Source organism: Phalacrocorax carbo, chromosome 5, assembly GCF_963921805.1.
Source record: "Phalacrocorax carbo chromosome 5, bPhaCar2.1, whole genome shotgun sequence".
NCBI lineage: Eukaryota > Metazoa > Chordata > Aves > Suliformes > Phalacrocoracidae > Phalacrocorax > Phalacrocorax carbo.
In genome coordinates this window covers 54,133,928-54,150,261 of record NC_087517.1, presented here as the reverse complement: position 1 = coordinate 54,150,261, position 16,334 = coordinate 54,133,928, and the positions used below count along the sequence as shown (strand labels likewise).

Genomic DNA, 16,334 nt, shown 5'->3' with positions numbered 1-16,334 from the left:
GTTTTGTAGAAAACACTAACATCTCTCTTCCTCTTTCTAGAATGAGAGTCTTGTACACTACCAATCAGATGATAATATCCAAGGCCCACTGTATTCCCTGGACCACAACCATTCCCATTTTATTTTGGTGGATCACATAACACCAGATGAGCCAGATGGAACCACTAAGCTACGCCTCACCTTAGAAAAGCATATTTCAGAACAGCGTACTGGATATGGTGGTAAGTAGACTATATAAGCATGCGAACTTGAATGATACTAATATTACAGTGATAACTGTGGGCCCCATGCTTCATCAAAGGCAGGTCCAGTTCTCAAATTGGACAATCATCTCCATAAACAAGATCAAGTAAACACATTTGTCATTATGTAAGAGACAGAACTAAGGTAACTTCTGAAGTTGAGAAAGCTACTCTTTGAACCAAAATTCCTGACTTTTATTGCATCTCCTTAAACATAGCTCAAAGCTGATCTTCAAAGCATAGCTCAATTTGCCTTAAAACACAGCAAATGGAAAATAAATCCAGCTTTAAGTGCCTTAATCAGTGGCTCTAAGAGATGGATGTTCATTGTTGTATACTTTTATCCCCACTCACACACAGGGTCTTGAATTTTTCCCACACTGGAAGAAAAGACTTGCTCCAAAGCCCTCTGAAATATTTTAAGCCATATTTATTTCAGGATAAAATCTTATCCTGGGTTAACAACGTAGCATCTAATGGCCATCTAAATCTATGTGACCTTTGTTTATAACGAGAACTGAGTATTGGGCAGGCCTTCTACTACTATTTGTGGAAACAGTTCAGTTGTAGTGCTAATATAATTACTTTTACCTTTCCTTTGTTTCTGTAATACCTGCAGCACTAGCACAGCTGAAACAGAAGGGACAGCTCACTAATTTGCACTTGTATGCATCAATAGAATATTCAATTACATAGCCCATAGTATGGTTGCAGAGATGTACCTGAGAGCATGAACACACCTGAAGAATGTTTATTTGGTGACTCAGATAGGAAAAACCACAGGTGGACTGTAATGGTAGGCTGAGGTTGCAGTGCTGAGAATTAGAAAGCAGCCTCTTTCTGCTTGCAAACCAAATCTGATTGAAAAATCTCAGTGGAACAATTTTCTGTCAAAAAATGTTGACTCATTTGACAAATATTTCACTGGAACATACTGAATTCAGTGATATCTTCTATAAACAAAACCAATGTTGTTCATTTAAGCTCATTTATATTCAAGCTGAGCAAAGCTATGTGACTTTATTAAAGTAAAAAACACTTTAATAAGGTCATGCAGAACTTCCCTATTTTAAAAAGTGCCTAGAAGTCACTCAGAGGATATTTTCTATATGCTGAATATTCTTTGCAACTAAGGACTCACCACCTTCCCAGCATAAAGTCAGAATCTCCCCGCCTCTCCTTCAGCTAAGTTTTATCTAAATCTATGGTAAATAAAGGATATCTGAAGCCACAAACATATCTTGAGTCACCTGTAGTCACAGAGGTCACTCTTCAAACTAGAGCATCACCTTATGGAGGTACAGCCATTGCCATACCATTATGGCAATGCCATTAGTTATGCCATTCACTAAAACAATAAAGTTACTTCCCAGTCATGTCCTGGCTAGAGCTCAGTTCTACCTTATCTCTGTAGTCATCCCACAACAGATCCAATCAGTAGTAAGTAGCGATCTGTACGACGCTCTGGGAGACCTACAAAGGGAAACATCAAAAAATTGTTTCAACCAAATGCCTTTTATCTTCCAGCTGAAAGAGGGATTTATCTCATGATGCTACTGTTTTGACTGAGCTCTTTTAGGCCAATCTATAGTCACCTTTGGATTACAGAGTTCAGCATTTGCAGTATAAACCGTCTAGAAATAAGTGGGCCCTGTGGGAGGATGGCTAGGGACAAGGGACAGGGATGCCTACAGCATTTCTTTGCCTGCTGCCATGACATGTTAAATATTTCATGAGCATTTCTTTTGAATGTATATGATTGTTATTAATAATCACCACATTAGACTGTGCTGAATGACATTTTAAGCTTATTTATGCAGAGTAATAAAAAGTAGATGGTTCTTATCAACTCATATCTGACTCATCTTACCCTAGCTGGTCTACGAAGTCAGCCTCTTCATACTCTTAAATCCTCCTTTTATCAGGCTTTTCTTCTGAATTCCACTACACCTTCCTGCACATGTTAGGCACAGGCGTAACACTTGGGACAAACTGACAGCTTTTCACTTCTAACTCTATCTTAATATAAACAATGGCAGCTGCCTCTCTGACAACCTGACAATCTTGTCTTGCACTCTAATGCAGCTCCATTACTCCACTATCTGATCACCTTGCAGTAAATAAATAACTTAAAAAGTCAACAGTGCTATGACATACAAAAGTGCCAATATCCATATTTTGCAGCCGAGGTGTACTGAGGTGAGAACAGACTGGGCTGCTTGCCAGGCATCATGCAGGACATATGAGGCAAAGGTGCCTTCATCCTGAATCTTAGACTAGGACCCTATCTGTTAGGTCACAATGTTATTCTCTTCCTCTGCCACTTGCTTCTGCAATTGCCTGCCTTCTGCAGGCTCACGTTCTGGTAGGTGCTAAAACAGCACATAACGGAAGTGTTCTCAAGGGGTCAGCAAAAACACAGTGGTTTTGTGAAAGCTGTTAAGTTTTTTAAAATTAAACCATTTATTTCACAGGAACGGGTAGCATTGAGATCCCTGTGCTTTGCTTACTGGTAAATGGAGGACCAGGCACACTTGAGGTAAGAAACTGTTTGCAACTTCAGAAAAATTAATTAACTGATGCTAAGTAATTAATGGAAAATTTGGCTGGATGACACACACTTGCACTGGCACTTTACATAAAGTCAAAATTAATATCTATACATCATTTAGAACTGAATTCTGTTAATACTAAATTTGCCAATATTTGTTTGGGAGAATTATTTCCTTTTGAATAGGCAGCAGCTGATCATTAAAGTTTCCATTGCCAGCTCGTACGTGGGAAGGAGGAATCCAAAACCAAAACAAACCCACAGAAGCCAGCTCCAAATCCAGTGAAATAGAAATACTATGCTCAAGATCACATACCAAAAAAGATTAATCATTCAGTGCTGTCCAGCAACCATGAGACAACTGCCTCTGTCACAGAGCTCAGAGGCAGTACAAGACCAGGTTTGCTAGATATGCCATTTAAAACTATAGTGTCCAAGTTTCACTGAGCAAAAATACATTGTAGGATAGAAGACTGGAGAGCTGTCTGCTAACAGTCCCATATCTTCTTCAGCAAAGGCTCAGTTTTGATTTTTTCCTGAGTAGTTCTACTACTTAAAGAACCTGTTAATTAGGAGATACTCTTTGATTTCTATTTTACTTCTACTGGTATTTTATTTTGTTACTTTGTAGCAGCCTGTATGTGCACGTGGCATTTTTTATAACACTCTTAGATGAAAAGGAATACTCCACAGTACCTTTAGAGAGACATTTAACCATAATTTAAAGTTTCCAAGTTATGAGACTCTGCCACACCTGGCAACCTCTTTCAGAATAATGACTCATTTCTGGTGACGTTTTCTAGTTTCAATCTCCAGTCCCTGTATTTTGTCATATCTTTGTCAGCTGGACTAAGGCACACACTGGTATTAGAAATCTCACTGTTTAAACTAAGATTATGTCACCTCTTAAGTTTTTCTTCTAGAAGCTAAATATAGCATTTTCTATATCTTGGGTGTTGAAAAATCACATATCACAGCCTATCAACCCTCTTTTCAAAGTTTTAGAGAACAAAGTGACTTGGAAATCAAAGGTGACTGGCTGGATCTGCCCTAAATTTACATGTGCTGGGAATGGACTTTTTTAGAATATCAATTTCTTAAGTACAAACTGGATAACACAAACCAAGGACTACAAAAGTTGTTAAAAAAACCCCAACCCTTAATTAAAAAAAAAACCCTACGCAACAAGCAAATGGTTAGATTTTTAGAATCTCGTTAGCTTCTTGCATAACTCCAGAGTACAAAATAGAGAGGCAGCAAATAGTCATTGTTGCAGTTATGATGCCATAGCCTCCGCTTTCCTCTCTCAACCACCTGCCTGACTCATTCTAATTGCACAACTAGTAGAATTATCAGCATTTAACTCTTGTAGTTGCTATGCTTCAGTGGTTTTTTTTTTTCCTTTGGCCCAACGTTGTATTCCCACAGGCAAACTCCTGATTTTCAGAACATATCGCCAGGTTTAGCAGCCAGAAAAGCCTGCTGAGAACTTCTGTATAGTGCCCCTCTTGCACTTGACTATGCTGAAACACAAACCGTAGGGTTGAGAGGGGAAGTCAGGGACAAAGAAGTTTTGTGCATTTTTTGTCCAAATCAGGTTGCTTAGTTACTGAGCAGATGTGTCGTGAAAAAAAGTATAGTCAGGGGCCTACACATGGACAACCTGCTACAGAATCAGAAAAATCCTAATAGTTGAGAGGAGTCCAGACTGACTCCATAGTGAATCTGGTTTAGGTACACATTTATTCTTAGCCTGCAAGAAATCCTTCTTTTGAATAACACTTTCTTCCAATAAGTGAATTCTAAAAATGTACTTTTTAAACTACAGAGAATTTGCAGCAGTTTGGAAAATTCTGCTCCATGGCTTATCTTACCAGGGTCTGGAGGTACAGCTGACATCTTAGCTACATTCATGAATGACCCACAGCTCATCACACCAGAGGCTGTTGAAAGGCAATTTAAGGAGAAATTCCCTGCAGAAAGCTTCTTGTGGAAGGACATTCTCCAATGGACAGCAACAGTGAGCTCATGTTTGATAATTACATGCATCACATTCACAAGTTCTCTCCTGCCATTTCTAGCTTTGATAGTCCATTCAGTACAGGTTTGACAAGAAGCTGCCCAGAAGTTTTGGGTACCCCAGTGCTCTGGCACTGGTGTCACAGAATAGCTCTCTAACATGAAAACCAATGTCGGTTGATCACACAAACTACTTTGTCCTAGCAATTAAGCTGAACACTTAGGGCTTTGTACTTCCTCAAGTAACAACCAGCACCCAGGAACCCCACAGTCCTTCTAGAGTACATGAAGCATTATTTATATTCCACAGCTGTGGAGCTTGTGCAGCTGTAACAGAAGAGACCTAATTCATGATCTACAGCTGTTAAATGGCAACCTAATTGTGGATAAGCATGAATAAATTAAAAAGAATGAAGGGTGTTTAGAAATTATCCTATCTATTGTCATTTATGTGTGTTCTTAAAAAAAAAGGAAAGACAAAACAGATTCACAGATTTTCCTTACTCTCTGTCTTGAGGCACACTTGCTGGACTTAATCCACTACGCGTAAGTATTTAAGAAACAAAAAAACCACTTTGAGATTGTCTTTATGTGAAGATTGAAAAGCACTGCGTGGCTCTGAGATAAATCAAGTCCACTCGACCTGACCCACTACTTATTCTTTGCAGTCCCTGCTGTAATCCTTAGCTTTAAAAGTTCCACACATTAATTCCATTAGGGAGAACTTTGTGAGGTCACTAACACAAGGGGATGGAAGGGCATCTAGAAGCAATATTGCCAGATGCTCAGTCTTGCTGCAGCTGCACTGTGAGAAAGAAAACTCAATAAACAGAAAAGCAGAAGGAAAGAGAAGAGTACTGTATATATCAATATTTGATTACTTTTACTCAAAGAAGATTTAGAGACTATGCTTTTAAATGAACAACGCTGAGAGCAAAGCTTAAATGTCAAAGCATGAAAAGGTAAAACAAAACTAGTGGTACACTGGCCGCAGCATGACTATGAGTCAAATAAGAATGTGAGTTAAGGAGGGATCTTTTAATTAAAGTACTACCCTGGTTCTCAGGATATCCAAGTTCTGTTCCTGCTACCCTGCTAGGTGATTTTAGGAAAGTCAGTAGCTCCCTCCTTGCCTTAGGACTTATTTATTTATGGGAAACTAATAATGTTTGTCTTCTTGCCAAACCTCAGCTTTACGATTTGAATGTAAGTTTTGGGGAAATACTGTATGGGTGATCTCTACTGGGCTCTTAGGCATTAATACACAGCAGTTGGACAATGCATAACATTATTTTTATTTCAACTACCAATAGATTCAGAACATTATTTCACACCAACATCTTCTAACTCTGCACAACTTTGAGCAAGATGGTTCAGAAGAACTAGACACAGTCATTTTAAAAGCCTTAGTAAAAGGTAAGAACAATAAACATAGCCCAGTGTAATGCTTGTCTTATTTGACTTCTTCTGTGCCATAAATGTATTTCATTCTTGTCCAGAGCAAGTTCAGTTGGCTGTTGGATCAGATTTCGTTTCTGATGCAGAGTTCTCTTTGCTTATTGACAAATTAACTGCGACAGTTACCATAGCTCTTGTAACTTTGCTTTAAACTAGTGTTTGCTTTTTAATCTCATGCTATGGTGTAGTACTATTTTAATCCCTCTTTTATTTTACTACTTGCTTCTTTTAGTAGTAGAGGTTATAGAAGAACTGAAATATACTGGAGCAATTATTCCAATTACAAGCCATTAAAAAAAAACAAACAACAAAACAAAAAACCACAAGTAGACCTGAACTGCCTTAGTTCCAGAAAGAATCCCTTAGTACTATAAGAAATCTTCACTGCATCTTTGAAAGAAGACATCAGTTGCTCTGACACCCATTTTAGTTTGTGTTAATTGCTTGTGTTAGCCTAAATTTAGCAGGGGGCAGGGGAGGGGAAGATATGGGATTCTTAATGTGCTAGTTGAAACAAGGCAAAAACAATAGCCCACTTTCTGCAGGCCAGGGTCCCTCTTAAAATCCTACAGACATTTAAACTTAATGTTTTAATAGAGAATTCAGCTAGCAAAAGTCAATATTTTTTAATATTAGTATTTCTTAAGTTAGGAAAAAAAATGCTGTGAGCGGTTCCTGGTTAAGCAACCCACAGATCTGTGATAGCTGAAGGAGAGCTTGTATTGCTAATTGCATTACCAATACTATATTAAATTAAACATTAAAAGTGTAAAGTACTGAGTTTATCTGCATTTCCTATTTTTGCCAGCCTGTAAAAGCCACAGTCAGGAGGCTCAGGAATATCTGGATGAACTGAAGCTAGCAGTGGCCTGGAATAGAGTGGACATAGCTAAAAGTGAAATATTCAATGGTGACGTGGAGTGGAAGGTACCAGGTTTTATTGCCTTAGAGGACAATTGGTGTATAATCCAATGTGTACTTCAGTTTTTAACACTACCTGCATTCTCTACTAAGAGACTGGGCAGTGGTAGTATGCATCCTTAGGCTGTTCCTCTTTCTGGTGCCCTATATGACAGTGGCTAAAGATAGAGGAATGATTCAGGGGTCACGGTCTCTTTCTTGAGCTCTTTGGGGCAAGAATCTTCCCCCGCTTCTGTACAGACCTTTAAAGCAAACAAACCTGAGCTTACAAAGTAAAGAAAGCATGCAGATATTACTGTTAGAAGATGGTAGGAAGTATGTCACTGTTTCCAACTCCTGTATACGTACCCAGTGCAGTGGGTACCTAACATCACCACAACTCCTAGAGCATGCTGTTTGTGTTGATGTTTTAAGATTAATACTTATATAGACATTTTGTCACAGAGAAATGAAGAGAGTTCTACCTCTCTCTCTCATTGTATCCACTGTTGACCTGGTGGAAGACAAAATGTGCATGTCATCATGTTAAATCTTACCTCCCTCCTCACTCATCCATGATTACCCCCAAAAACTTCTTTCTTTTTTCCCTTCAATCAATCTAGTCCTGTGACCTGGAGGAAGTGATGATGGATGCTCTGGTCAACGACAAACCAGAATTCGTAAAATTATTTATTGACAATGGGGCTAACATATCTGAATTCCTGACATATAGTCGTCTGCAGAGACTCTACTGTTCCATTTCTCAGAAATGTCTCCTCTATGAACTTCTTCTGAGGAAACATGAAGAAAGCAAGCTGACCTTGGCAGGGCTCACTGGTCAACAGCATAATGAGCAGAAGGAGATCTGCCCACTCTTCACTCTCAATGAGGTCTCTAGAGTTCTCAAGGATTTTCTCCATGACGCATGCAGAGGTTTCTATCAAGAACTTAGTCATGGAGGCAAGAAGAAATCTGTGAGTTTCAACTTTCCATCATAGTACTGCTCCCCTCCAATTTAGAAGTTGAAAAATTTTAACTAGGTCTAGTCTTTGGGGGTGGGGCAGGAAAGGGAAGATGAGAGAAACAGTTACTTCAGTTTCTCATTCCTTTTTTCAGCTCATTATTACACCTAAGATGGTTTGATCTTTTTCATTTCAAAATTAAGAAGAAAAAGAAAGGAATTTCTAAGATAGACAGGTTATGATTCCTTTTTCTCCCCCCCTGTGTGTGGGGTTTTATGCAAGGTTTTAATGTACCTTTAACTAATGGGCGAGGACAAGGGGGAATGGACACAAGTTGCTCTTGGGGAGATTCCAATCGGACAGGAGAGGGAAATTTTTCACAGTGAGGACAGTCAACCATTGGAATAATCTCCCCAGGGAAGTGGTTGACTCGGCCACATTGGACACTTTGAGGATTCGGCTGGACAGGGTGCTGGGCCATCTTGTCTAGACTGTGCTTTTCCTAGAAAGGTTGGACTAGATGATCCCTGAGGTCCCTTCCAACCTGTGATTCTGTGTGATAATGCTAAGTTACAGCCTCTGTTTCAGGATCTGCAGATGCCCCTGTATCTCACATTCTTCTAGCACAACTTCCACAGACCATTCCTCATTCTAGAACCTTGCACATGGACAACAGTTTGTTGATCTTATTAGCCTCACATGCGTAAGAACAGATTCAATTAAATATATATGGGGAATATGAAGAGACAGATTTACGTTTACTAAGGAGTAATTAGACATAAAAATAGCAGTCTGCATTTCTCATACAGAACTTCAAGCAGAAAGACTTGAAAGACAATATTTTCTAGGAGAAAGACAAGCAAGCAACAGCCATTTTCAATCCCAGGTCTGAAAATGGTAATCTTTGTATGTAAAACTATTCCTAGATTTATACTGTGCAGGAGGAGACTGGATATTCAATAATGCCTAGTACATGATATTTGCCTTTAGATCATTGTAGTCTTGTTATTGAGTGACATAACACACCGCAAGAAATAAGAACGATTGTGTGAAGTGGCCCTGGCAAGAGCCCTGGCCAAAACACGACAAGGATAAAGTGTGACGGGTACCACTGTGGAATGTCTGCAGTGCACTGTCCACAATTGTGCAATAGATACATCATCACTTTTGCATTTTGACAGTGTATTTAACATTGAAACTCGTAAGTACCAAAGTTCTTGCAAAAGCATTGGAAATAAGTTTGCACTCATTATTTCAAAGCAGAGAGGTATAGAGAAATTTCATTAAGACCAGAGTTTTAGATAAACTGAACAATTAAACATTTTGATATTTGCCAAGTTCTTAAAACTGTTTAAACTAAAGTTAAACTAAAAAAATTTCTCACTCAAGAGCTTCAATCACTTTTGCTTTGATAAAGCCTACCTAAACTAATTAGTAGTGTGAAAAGCTAAGTTTTAATCTAGTCAGGACTTCTTTGTTCAGAGAACATACAATTTGGGTAATACCTCTGAAGTCATTAAGCAGACTCCAGACATAAAAATTTTACAGAAATAAAAAACTGCCCCCTTTGTGAGATTTGCAGTAAGTGAGCTAAAGCCAAGGTCTGCAAATAAGGCCCAATTCATATACCAGATCACAGTGCCTACTAAGCTTTTTTCCTTTAGTAGCTTCTTCCCACAGCTGCCACCAGTGGCTCAATCCCATTATCACTGGCAACAGAAAGAGCATCACTGTACTGGGATACCAGTGTCACTGCTGCTAAATTGTGCATCTAATTTCAGGTTAGGGACTAGTGGTTACAAAGACCGATGAGACTTTTGGGATATCATTGTCTCCTGCAAGGTTTTCAATGTAATTAATTTGATTAAATAGCTCACTACAAACTGAAGAAAAAAACAATACACCAACACCCCCGAAAATAGCCATTATAATAAATTTGAACAGAATCCCATAGTTTAAGTGATTTTAAAAAAAATATCATCACAAAAACTTGTTTTACTGAAAAAAAATCCACTCTGGCTGCTTCTAATTAACACGATAGATACAAAGACAGTTTTAAAATGTACTTAAAACTCAGAGCTTGACCTACGTTGCCATACTTCCTCTGGAGAGTTTTTTTTATCAAATGCTAAAGGAATAAGCAGTGTTCTACTTAAAATACTCCCTGCATGAGGGAGAGGTATATCAAAGGAAAGACTAAAAAGAGGGTAGTGACGTACTCTATTCTTGTCCTGTACAGGGCCTTGGCGAGATTTATTTCTGTTGAAATAAAATGCCTTTTGTTCCCTTTTTCTGAAACCACGTCCTCTGTGGCAGTTGAGCGGAATCCAGTATAACTGAGGGCAAGCTCAGATTAGTTAATCACAGGTTTGTCTTGTATGATATTACACACCAGCGGTGAAACCCTGGCCTGAATAAAGTCAATGGGAGCTTTACCATTGATTTCAATGGAGTCACGGTTTCATCCAGAAGGTTCTCACACATATTGAGTTATACTGGGGACACAAGGGTCCTTTGATTCAGTACAGAATGAACTAATTACCTCTCAGTCCTACCAAAAAGAAAAAGAAAAATCAAAAGAATATGAAGTAGCTGGCAAGGCCAAGAGCAGCCTAGATCATGTCATTTGCATGGAATGAGATTGCAAAGCAGGTTTTAATTTCTACAAACCATATTTCAGGATAAAATGAATACAAAGCAACTACCTGGGCCCTTGGATATGAACCAGAAAAGCGAAAATCCTTGGAGGGATTTGTTTGTATGGGCAGTACTTCAAAACCGGCACAAGATGGCAAACTATTTCTGGGCTATGGTAAGCTTTGAGCTGTAGCTGCTTCGGGTGACACACTGGTGTATTTCAAGTATATGAGATGTTTTTTGCTCAACCTCGCAGCTCAGATGACAGATAGGTTTGTTTCTAAAATGCAAGGTGTGGCATTTATAGCACCTTTCATCTCTGTGTGGCTCATGCTAGCAGGGGCCAGAGGGCTTGACAGAGAGGGTGGGCAGAACAGCAGTAGGTGTAAATCAGCACAGCCTGAAACTGCTGATTAACTTCAGCTGCAGAGTTGGCCCTCCCCTCCCTTGCCACCAATGACTCACCACTCTCAGTCTCAGGTTTTGTTCCTTCTACAATAAGTCAATTGTTTGGGTTCTAGCACAATCGAGAGAGAAGACAGTGCTATCAAGCATCTTTAGCTTACGTGCTGTACGCGTAGGGAACAACAGCATCACGCTCTCAAAGGCTGAGCTTCAAGCTGGCATAATTGGCTTCTGTTTTACAATCTCCACAACCAAAGCCCTGTCTCGTGCATCTGCAGTGCAATGCCATGGCTTCCCTCTCCCCCAAGAGCCAGACACAGCTATCAGGCCCCATCCCTGAGCTTCCAAATGGCTGCATCTGGCAGGGGGGAGTCATGGGGAGGGACAAACTGCAGCACAGCTCTTCAGCCAGTGAGTGTGTGTCCGTGTGCATGCAGACACATCTGCACCTTGCAGGGCCTTGTGTTTGTGGAGCCCTATTACCAGAAGGCACATTTCTCTGCTGGGTGCCACTGTTGTGCCTCTGCCAGCTGTGCTCCTCCTTTCCTCAGCATAGCCTCATTTGAGGTATCTTGGCACTGTGAGACTGTTTTGCTCTATTTCCATAATGCATTCTTCTTCTTTCAGTCTTTGACTCCTACCCCAAATGACGCTACTCTAAAGTCAACCAAAACTAGAAATGTCCAGCCTTATAAGGCACAAGAACTACCAATATGTGGTTTTCATTTCTCAAATATCACCAGAACTGTCATTTTGATCAACATTTGGACTTTCAAGTCTATATTTAAGGGAAGATTCTTCAAAGGGGAGACATGCTTGATTTTTTTTGTTCTGTTTTTTTGGTTAGACATGTTCGTTAGCGAAGTCCCCCCAGTTCAGAAATGCCCTCCAGTGTACAGTAACAGCAGCACCCCTTTCAATTATACAGGGTCAGGAGGGTGTAGCTTCAGCTCTGGCAGCCTGCAAGATTCTTAAAGAGATGTCCCGCCTGGAGACAGAGACTGAAGTAGCACATATAATGAAAGAGGCCAAGTATGAGCAGCTCGCTGTTGGTAAGTAACAGAACCTTTTTAAGAGCATCAAAAATGTAAGAAGTAACTTCCACTGCAAGGCAAGCAAGTGAAAAAAGTGCTGTTTCCCTTGTAAAAAGTCAACTGTCATGAATAACTTAACAGCCTTGCAGCACAGGCAGTCCCAAACATTCAAATACCACAGAAACAGGACTTAAAAACCAATCATTTTGGAAAAATCAGTGTTCCAAGACTGGCCCCTGGGATGCTGCTCCTGCTACATGTTTGTATTTTAAGTCTCTGGCCTTAGCACAAGGTGTGTTACAGTGATGGGAGAGACAGAATAACCAAAGTACTTCCAGGCTCACAGCAGCCTAGTTTTCCTGCAATATCAAGCTTGCTCTCTAAGGGCCACTAGAGCAACAAGTTTTAAAGTTTGTCTTCGCTGCTAAAAATAATTTGAGATTACGTCACCCAGAAGAGAGCTAGCTGCACTGCAAAACTGCAGTGAGGCTCAGACTGGTTTCACAGCAGACAAGCTGTCCCTCCCTCCAGCAGTAAGCATTCAGGCATCTGCAATGCCAGAATGTGAAGCCCTCTCCCCTTTGCCTGGTTTAAAAACAGATGTCTGCACACAAACTTCTCCGCTGATCTGACTTCAATCTAATTCATACCTGAAAGGAGAACTGCTATGAACAGAGGGCTTTAAAGAATGCCACACATGGAAACGCAGAGTCTTTTTCTTTCCCCTTAGAGCTTGTACATCAAGCAGCTGATGGCTCATGCAGGCTTTGCTACATTATTTATACACAGATCACATACTCACCTCTTCTCACAGGGCCAATATTATTTACAAAACATAAAAGTCAGGTTCCCATATAATCACAGGGCCCCAGTAATTTAGTCATGGAACTACAGGGCCTAATCCAATACACAGAAATCTGCTCCTTGGCTTTGGTAAGTATTAGATCAGATCCTCAATTTCTGGCCTGGATAACCCTGTCAATATTAAGTAGAGCAAACATTCTTTAAGAATGATAAATACAACATATCAACCACAAAAGATGCCTGTATATCAGCTTATTTTAAGTGAACTTCTTTCCCCAGCCCTCACAGTGTAACAAGGTGTAGGCTGGCCTGGGAAAGGTACTGACATAATCAAGTGAATCAGCAGAATGAAACACACATGAGAAGTCAGATCTTGTCCAATGAGAAAACCTTGACTTTTTTGACTGCTTATCCTAGTTTCTGAGTTCCAGGACCGGCTTCTCTGGAAGCAAAATTACACCACAATACTCTACCAAGTCTAATATTATTTTATGTCAAATAGCTATGTCTTAAAACCAAGGATTTGTTGGTTACGAGCCAAAGCTGAGCCGCTCCCTTTGTTTAGTCTATCCCAGAGAGTGGGGGCCTCCTGGCAACTCATCCTTCAAAGTGTAAGAGCATCACCCAAGAGATACAGTTATGCTTCACTTTGCTTAAACCTCCACATGAGGCAGCTACAGATGAGGGACTATAACAAATACTGACATGTTTCCAAGAAGTTTTTTATGCAGTCTGTAGAAGAATCAAGAAAGAAGAATTTCTCCTTAGATCAAACAATAGGGAAAAACCCAACCCAAACTGTTACAGGCCCCAACCTGAGAAGGGAGCATGCAGATAGAAAGAGGTGAGAGGGAGTTACTGAGATATTTACTCCATATCTTTCTGCAAATAGTGAGAATTTTAAGAATACAGTGATTTTTTTTCACCAAGGCAAATCTATTTCATTGGCCGTCTGCCCCAACACATGTACACACATGCATAAAGCCATAGCAAGTTTTTCTTGTGTCCAGCATCGTTCCTCTCTCCGTCCCACCTCTTAGCTCTCTCAGGCTGTTTTCAACTACTTCAGCCTTGCAGAAATCTCTGGTGCAGCAAGGAACACCTGGCAGTGCTCAGGCTTTGCTGCCATTGTGCTGCACCCTACACACATGACTTTCTTGCCTTACATTCATCTTTTAATTTTTTTTCTTTTAAATTACAAGATCCATTTGTCTACATTTCCTTCATTTGGCAGAACTGTTTAGTGAATGCTACCACAACAGCGAGGAGAGAGCATTTGCTCTGTTGGTGAGGAAAAATCAGTACTGGAGCAAAACCACCTGCCTTCAGCTGGCTACAGAAGCAGATGCAAAGTCTTTCTTTGCTCATGATGGTGTCCAGGTAAGTTTTACAGACCTCTCCCTCACCACCTCTACCTCTAGGACCTTTAAGCATGATGTTGGACACAGAGGAGGATAGCGCAGCAAGTGAACAACCCAATGAAATGTATTCCCCTAAGAGACATTCTTTGGAGAGGGGACTCTTCCTAGCATCATACGAAGAGGATGCTATACTGCACCCTTGACAAAGAAACACAGTTCCCTTTTTGCCCTCCCTTCCATCCAGCTAGCCTGCAGACCAGTGCACTCAAGAGAAGGTTTAGCCCTTATTATATCCTGTGCTTTTTCTTCCTTCCTTGCTTGCAGAGAAGCATCAGGAAAGCAGTTTAAATCTGCCTGAGGCATAATGAAGCTTCTCCAAGATGTGAGGTAACTCATTCAGATTCCAGGACGAGCTCACTGATAAAAGTTAAATCAAATTACTATTCAGCTTTGCCCTTACAACCTGAGTTCTCTCCACATACACAAAGCTAAATTAAGAGTGACGGTGCTTTTAGCTCCCAGTGCCTAACTTGCACTTTCTTACTACTATACAGGTGTTGCTTAATTCTGTCTTGCTATTCTTTCCACTGTCCTCTTCATAACTCTTTGCATACTCAACAATATCCGCAGAAAGATGCACAGAGCACCTCTTGGCTCTGAAGGTGAGCCTGCTCTTTAGGTTTCCAGAGCACTTGCTGTTTTAGGAGCCACAGAACACACATGCAGTTTATCTGCAAGTATGTTTTTTGTGATGTTAAAGCCATCTCGTTTTCTTGACTTTCAGGCCTTCCTGACAAAAATATGGTGGGGAGACATATCTACAAGTACACAGATCCTGAAGTTAATCTGTGGATTCTGGTGCCCTTTCCTAATCTACACAAATTTAATAGCATTCAGGTACAAACAGATCTATCTGGGTACAAGAGATAAGGAATTAAAAATAATCCATTAAAATATCCAGACTCAAAATTTTTCACCTAAGTGATAAAAATAGTAATATCACCTCAGAGTGTCAACAGAAGGACTGCACCACTATTAACCCGACCAGTTTTCTATGGGACTAAGTGATTTGTGTGTCCTGTGCTAGTGCCTATTCTAATACTTAAAAGATCAATACCATGGTTTCACACAGATCACTTATATTTTGCACAGTCCACAGAAAAGCCTGCTGGAATACTGTCAGCTCCAGATTCTACACAGTAATGCACAGAATATCTCCAGGTGTAGCAACATATATTTCTAGATTTGGAGATGCCTGGTTCAAACCTAAGTATCTTATCTAGAAAAACGCCCATCATAAAGCAGTATTATCAGCCACAAGCCTTGTATCTTATCAAGGGAAACAGCCATCACAAAGCAGTATATCAGCCACAAGCTTTGAAAACCATAAGTCAAGCTTAAAAACACAGGACTGATGTGAAATCAATTAAGATTTTAAAATTCAATATCTTATGAGATCTCTTTTTTAGTCTTCTGCAGGTATAGCTCTGGAGTTCATATTTTCAGCTCTTTTTCACAGTGAAAATGGCTAGAATCTTAGGTTTTCTTTAAAAACAAAACAAACCCCCCCCCCCACCAAAACCCAACACCCCCCCCCCCCAAAGCAGCCAAGATGCTTAGCCAGTCCTAAGAATCCAGGAAGTGAAACTTTAAGAAAACCTCCTAATACTGTGAGAATCATATAAAAATCATCAGAATTGGCATTATGGGATGACAAGCTATTGAAATATATGCTTCTTAACTGGTAAACTGCTTAAAAAGCAAGAGGTAGACTTGTTTGGCCCTGCTGACTTAAGACTTTCCTTCTGCCAGTATCACTAAAGGTGACCTTCTTGTCATAGTGGCTGCCAGATTCACGAATTCAAGTAATTTAATGTGAAATTTTGGCAAAGTTTTCATGGAAAGGTTGAAATTAGGCTTCATAATTAAAGTAAACCTTTCCTAAATTGTTCTGTTGAGGA

The 16,334-nt window shown here is 40.0% G+C and overlaps 1 protein-coding gene across 1 annotated transcript in view; it reads left to right on the top strand.

Moving 5' to 3' along the window:
* The window catches only part of TRPM5 (transient receptor potential cation channel subfamily M member 5), a 40,004-nt gene that overhangs the window by 6,405 nt on the left and 17,265 nt on the right, over window positions 1–16,334 (top strand). Inside the window, 10 exon segments of the mRNA XM_064453263.1 lie at window positions 41–221; window positions 2,717–2,781; window positions 4,622–4,813; window positions 6,126–6,228; window positions 7,079–7,197; window positions 7,794–8,144; window positions 10,813–10,944; window positions 12,103–12,226; window positions 14,247–14,392; window positions 15,158–15,270. Of these exon segments, the coding sequence (XP_064309333.1) occupies window positions 41–221; window positions 2,717–2,781; window positions 4,622–4,813; window positions 6,126–6,228; window positions 7,079–7,197; window positions 7,794–8,144; window positions 10,813–10,944; window positions 12,103–12,226; window positions 14,247–14,392; window positions 15,158–15,270 (1,526 nt within the window).